The sequence below is a fragment of the Montipora foliosa genome, chromosome 12, assembly GCF_036669935.1.
Source record: "Montipora foliosa isolate CH-2021 chromosome 12, ASM3666993v2, whole genome shotgun sequence".
Taxonomy (NCBI): domain Eukaryota; kingdom Metazoa; phylum Cnidaria; class Anthozoa; order Scleractinia; family Acroporidae; genus Montipora; species Montipora foliosa.
Window position 1 is genome coordinate 12,949,601 of NC_090880.1, and position 5,671 is coordinate 12,955,271.

Genomic DNA, 5,671 nt, shown 5'->3' on the forward strand with positions numbered 1-5,671 from the left:
ATGATCCAGCAAGCATATAAATATGTTAGCTCGAGTTTGTGGCCTTGTTTAACATTTTTCAAGCTGAAAATCACTAATATATTGAAATCAAGTGGGTGGGGACTGGAAAAGAGTGAGTTGTCATGGGAACAGAATTTTTTACTGAGTCATAGGTGTATTTCCTGTAGAACTATTAGAATACCAAGTTTCAATGGAGAGACTGGGGAGCAATGGCGGAGTAAGACGTGTCCTTGAACCGTCCGCCACTTTTTCTATTTTTTTCGTGGGTGGTTAATGGAAAACTTATTGAAAAAGATCTTAGAAAAGAAAAGAAGCAAACGCTCCTCTTCAGGTGAGTCGACCACTTCACCGGATGCAAAGAAAGCAAAGAGCGGGGACGTCAACTTCCCTGAAGCCCAAGAGCACGAGGCCGACGACGAAATCTTTACAGCTTTGAATATGGCTGAGGGCCTTCAAAAAACACTGGAAGAGATCAATCGAAAGTTGGAAAAGCTGGATGCTATTCAAATAACGGTGAACGATGTCCAAGCGTCTCTTCAGAAACTGGAAGGAAGAATACAGAAGTTGGAATGCTCTCAAACAACCGCCAAGCGCGACATTGAGAACCTGACAGAAAGCTTCAAAGCGGCCGAAAAGAAACAACAAAAATCGGCAGTGAGCTTAGAAGATCATCGGGAGAAAACTAACCTTGCCCTAACCGATTTGCAGAAGGTAAATGATGATCTACAAGCCAAGCTTAAAGAGATAGAAGACAAAAGTCTCTATTTAGAAGCATACTCGAGACGGGAAAACATAATATTTGAAAATATCTTACAAGCGACAGACAAAGAGGACACTGAATCAGTTGTGCGCATTTTTCTTGAAACGGAACTGGGCTACAAAGATGCAAATACCGTTGAAATTCAAAGAGTTCATCGCCTAGGATAGAAGAGAGACAAAGAGAAGCCCAGACAAATTATTGCGAGGTTCCTTCGATATAAGGACTGTGAAGAAATATTGTCAGTGGGCTTTCGTCTGCGTAGAAGCACTTTTAAGATGTATCAAGATTTACCCTACGAAATCGTCGCAAGACGAAGGAAGCAGATGAACACATTTAAAGAAGCAAGAAAAAATAACATCCCAGCATCTTTTAGTAGAGCACAACCTGATAAGCTTTTTATATAAGGTAAACTTTGGCCAGTTGGTTAGCCTCTCGTGATACCAGAATAGGTGAGATTGCTTTTCTTTATAATAACCACGACCTTGTTACATTTTATGTCCAGGGACCGATTTTGCCACCCACTAATATGCATTACCAGATAAAATTTTTGGGCGATCGGAAAGGAACTCGTATTAGACGGTGCTTTAGTATCTCTTATCCGTTTGCACGATTCTAGGCTTAAGACCTGGCCCCCCTTCCATGTCCCTTGCCGGAGAGGTTTCTTATCTATTTCTGTATATTTGTTTTTGTGTATGTTTTGTTTTGTTTTTATGCCTTTGTCGCTTACTTGCTTGTTTTAACAGGAAACACCAAGCACTAATTCTTATCATGCTGTCCAGTGATTGCGGAGCTTTGTTACCGGGTCATACAGGTATTTGTCTACAAAGCTTCCTAGGAGAATATCTATGGCTCTGACAATAGCGTCACTAAATGTCAGGGGATTAAGAGACAACACAAAACGTGGAGAGATGTTTAATTGGCTACGCGCAAAACATTTTTCAGTGTATATGTTACAAGAGGTTCACTGCACTGAAAACACTAATCAAGTATGGTCTGCAGAATGGGGCTACCAAACTATTTTTAGCAACTACAAGACGAATAAAACAGGGGTATGCATACTTTTCAATAACAACTTTGATTTTCAAATTGAGAAGGTTTTCATTGACCCCCAGGGACGCTTTATTATTTGCGACATTAAAACCAATGACAACTGTTTGACCTTGGCTAATATATACGCTCCTAATGAAGACAATCCAGCTTTCTTCTTTGATTTTTTTGATCACCTTATAGACTTTAAAGGTGATGACATTATCATAGGAGGAGACTACAATCTTGTACTCGATTTAGATAAGGACAAGAGACGTGGCCTTGCCAAAACTTATCAAAATAGTGTTAAAATCGTTCACGAATTTTCTGAGAAATTAAATTTGGTTGACGTCTGGAGGGTTTTACATCCTCATACTAGTGGTTTCACGTGGAGAGAGCATCGTCCAAGAATACAGTGCAGACTCGATTTCTTTTTAGTAAGCCAAAACACGGTTAATATTACGACTCTCACCGATATCATCCCAGGCTATAAAACGGACCATTCTATGATTACGCTACGCTTATCACTACATTCAAATCCACGCGGACCAGGTTTCGGGAAATTAAATACATCTTTTTTAACTGAATTGGAGTATATAAACCAAATTAAAACAACGATTCAGGAAACTTATGACGAGTATAAAAACGATGAATTGGTCAACCCCTCTCTCCTTTGGGAAATGATAAAGCTAAAAGTGCGCGAAAAATCGCTCCGCTACTATAAGAATAAAACGAAACAGGCCAAACAACGTGAAGTGTTTGTGGAACAAACAATTGCCAGATTACAAGAGGAACTTGACAACAAAACTACTGAAGACACGCTCTCTTCACACCAGGAGGAGCGATTGAACTATAGTAGACTTGAGCTTGAGAAGATTGTTGAATCTCGCACTGAAGGTGCAATTTTGAGATCTAAGTCTAGGTGGTATAATGAAGGTGAGAAAAACACCAAATACTTTCTAAATCTGGAAAAGCGACACTTTAAGCAAGGGACAATTAGTCAAATTAAAATAAATGACCATGAGTTTGTCACCTCGGATAAAGAAATCTTAACTGAATGCGTGTCATCCTACAAAAACCTCTATTCATCCAAAAGCATGACGTACGAGCAAAATGATACAACCTTTTTTCCTGAGCGTGAAGATGAAAGCATTATCCAAGAACAACGTATTACTGTGTGCGAAGGAGCGTTTACCGAAAAAGAATGCCTAGAGGCACTCAAAGATATGGGAAAAGAAAAGACCCCTGGGACTGATGGTTTGCGAGCTGAATTTTATAAAGTATTTTGGAAGGATATATTTGCCATCCTTATTAGAGCTCTTAATTACGCTTATGAAACTGGACAACTCTCGGTAACTCAGAGAAGAGGAATTATCAAACTCATTCCTAGGAAAGACGCAGAACCATTCTTTATCAAAAACTGGAGACCTCTAACCCTTCTTAACTGCGACTACAAAATAGCGGCAAAGTCAATTGCTAATCGCTTGAAACCTTCTCTACCCAATCTCATTAATTATGACCAGACGGGTTTTATAAAAGGTAGATTTATTGGAGAGAACATTCGCCTTATTGACAGTATCATTTGCTATGCCAAAGAGAAAAATATTCCAGGATTACTTTTGTTTTTGGATTTTCAAAAAGCTTTTGACACGATAGAATGGTCTTTCATTAGAAAAACTTTTCAACATTCTGGTTTTGGTAGTAGCATGTTAAAGTGGCTTAATCTTTTTTATTGCCGCCCAGAAAGCTGTGTTTTGAATAACGGTTGGGCGAGCGATTTCTTTGAAGTTCAATGAGGTGGAAGACAGGGTTGTCCTCTCTCACCTTATCTGTTTGTTTTGTCAGTTGAAGTCCTAGCCAAGGTAATTCGGGAAAATAAAAGTACGAAAGGTATCTTCGTGAACACTAGAGAAATCAAATGAAGCCAGTATGCAGACGATACAACACTCATACTTGACGGTACAAAGGAATCTTTTTAAGGGCCTCTCTCAAAACGCTGGATGATTTTTATGAAGTGTCTGGTTTAAAACTTAATGATAAAAAAACGGAAGCCCTTTGGATTGGAGTAAACAGTGGGAATGATGGAATATTAACTCCTGGAAGACATTTTAAATGGCCTAAAAATAAAGTTAGCTTTAGGCGTCTGGTTCTCAAGTGATCCAGAAGCAACAGTAACCTTGAATTATAACGAAAAACTGGATAAGGTTAGAAACGTTTTAAGCTGCTGGAAATATCGCAGACTTACCCTAATTGTAAAAATTACAGTCCTAAAGAGGCTAGTAGCTTCCCAACTTGTATATGTGCTCTCCCCTTTACACACAAATGAGAAAGCTATTAAAGAAGTAAATAAGCTATTCTATTCATTCCTTTGGAATGGAAAAGGAGATAAAATTAAGCGAGATATAATTATTAATGATTACTCAAATGGGGGTCTCAAAATTATAGATAGACAGGTTTTTAGTAAGTCCCTAAAAGCTACATTGATTAAAAAAAATATTTAGTTGAAGGAAATGAGGTGAAATGGAAATACTTCTCTGATCTTGAGGTAGAGAGACATGGAAGTTCAATAGCACTCACCAGCAACCTAAATAAGAAAGACACCATAGAGAACCTCAAGATTAAAAACTGCTTTATAAAGGATACTCTGTTAGTCTGGGCAGAAGTTAATTTTGATGAACACATAATGTCCGAAAAACAATTTCTTGAACAAATTTTATGGCACAACTCACTCGTAAGAATCAATAACTGTCCTATCTTCTATCGAGAATGGTTTGACAAGGGCGTCAAGAAAGTGAAACATTTGAAAGATGTCTTTAACAATTTTTTAACATTCGCTGAAATGCAGCGCAAATACAGCCTTAATATTTGCCCTCTAAAATATTATGGCCTTCTGTCTACTCTGAAATCCCTTTGAAATACATGTAAAAACAACTATATCAACAACTGTGTCTATGAAAGCTTTGCGGCCAAATTAGCAAAATGCCAAAGAGCGAACAAGCTGGTTTACACCAAATTAATTTCCATAAAATGCACGCACCCAACTCATAATCAACAGAAATGGCTAAAAGACTGCCAACAGAATGATGCTGATTCAATTAACTGGCGGGATGCCTACCAACTAGCCTCTAAATACACTAAAAGTACGAAAATTCTTGAATTCCAGTACAAATTTTTTGCATAGACGAATAGCAACAAATGACTTCCTAACAAGAATTGGAGTAAGGGACAACCCAAACTGCTCCTTTTGTAATAGGGAACAGGAGAAGCTATTTCATCTCTTTTGGGCTTGTCCTAAAGTGGCCTCTTTTTGGCATGATTTAACCGTAAGGCTAACTTTGCTCCACATTACTCCTGAACATTACACAATACACCCACTCGTCGCTCTCGGTTTAAAGCCAGATTCTTCCAAGAGCCATCAGCAAATCAATTTTTCCTGCCTTCTAACCAGGAATTATATCTGGATGAGCAAAAGAAAAGAAACCGCACCAAAAGTAGAAGGCTTCCTACAATACTTGAAATCAATTTACAGTATAGAGGCCAATGCACAAAGCGCTGTTCCCAAAAAGTGAAAATCTTTGAGCACATTATTTTGGTAAGCCTTTTCTTTTAGTCATCAGTGTCTCTTGATCCACTGAATTTTCTGCCTGTTTTTTGACTTTTGGTACATATGCTCCGCAATCACTGCCTTTCAAGTAATAAAAAACAAAGTGATTTGTACATATTAGCACCCTATTATAACTGGAAGTTAGTGTAATAGTGTAAGTATTGTAAGTAGAGTGCGTATTTGTAAAAATTAAAAAAAATGTTTCAATGGTCTGCGCTGTAAATTGGCCAAGGTAGCTCTATTTATATACTCAATATAATATTGGGTTGAGTGTATGACAT

At 38.0% G+C, this 5,671-nt stretch overlaps 1 protein-coding gene across 1 annotated transcript; it reads left to right on the plus strand.

Moving 5' to 3' along the window:
- The first annotated feature begins 273 nt into the window (after positions 1 to 273).
- Positions 274 to 927, plus strand: LOC137980782 (myosin-6-like). The gene has a single exon (XM_068828208.1). It carries the CDS (start codon positions 274 to 276, stop codon positions 925 to 927), a length of 654 nt encoding a protein of 217 aa, XP_068684309.1.
- Positions 928 to 5,671: the final 4,744 nt, after the last annotated feature.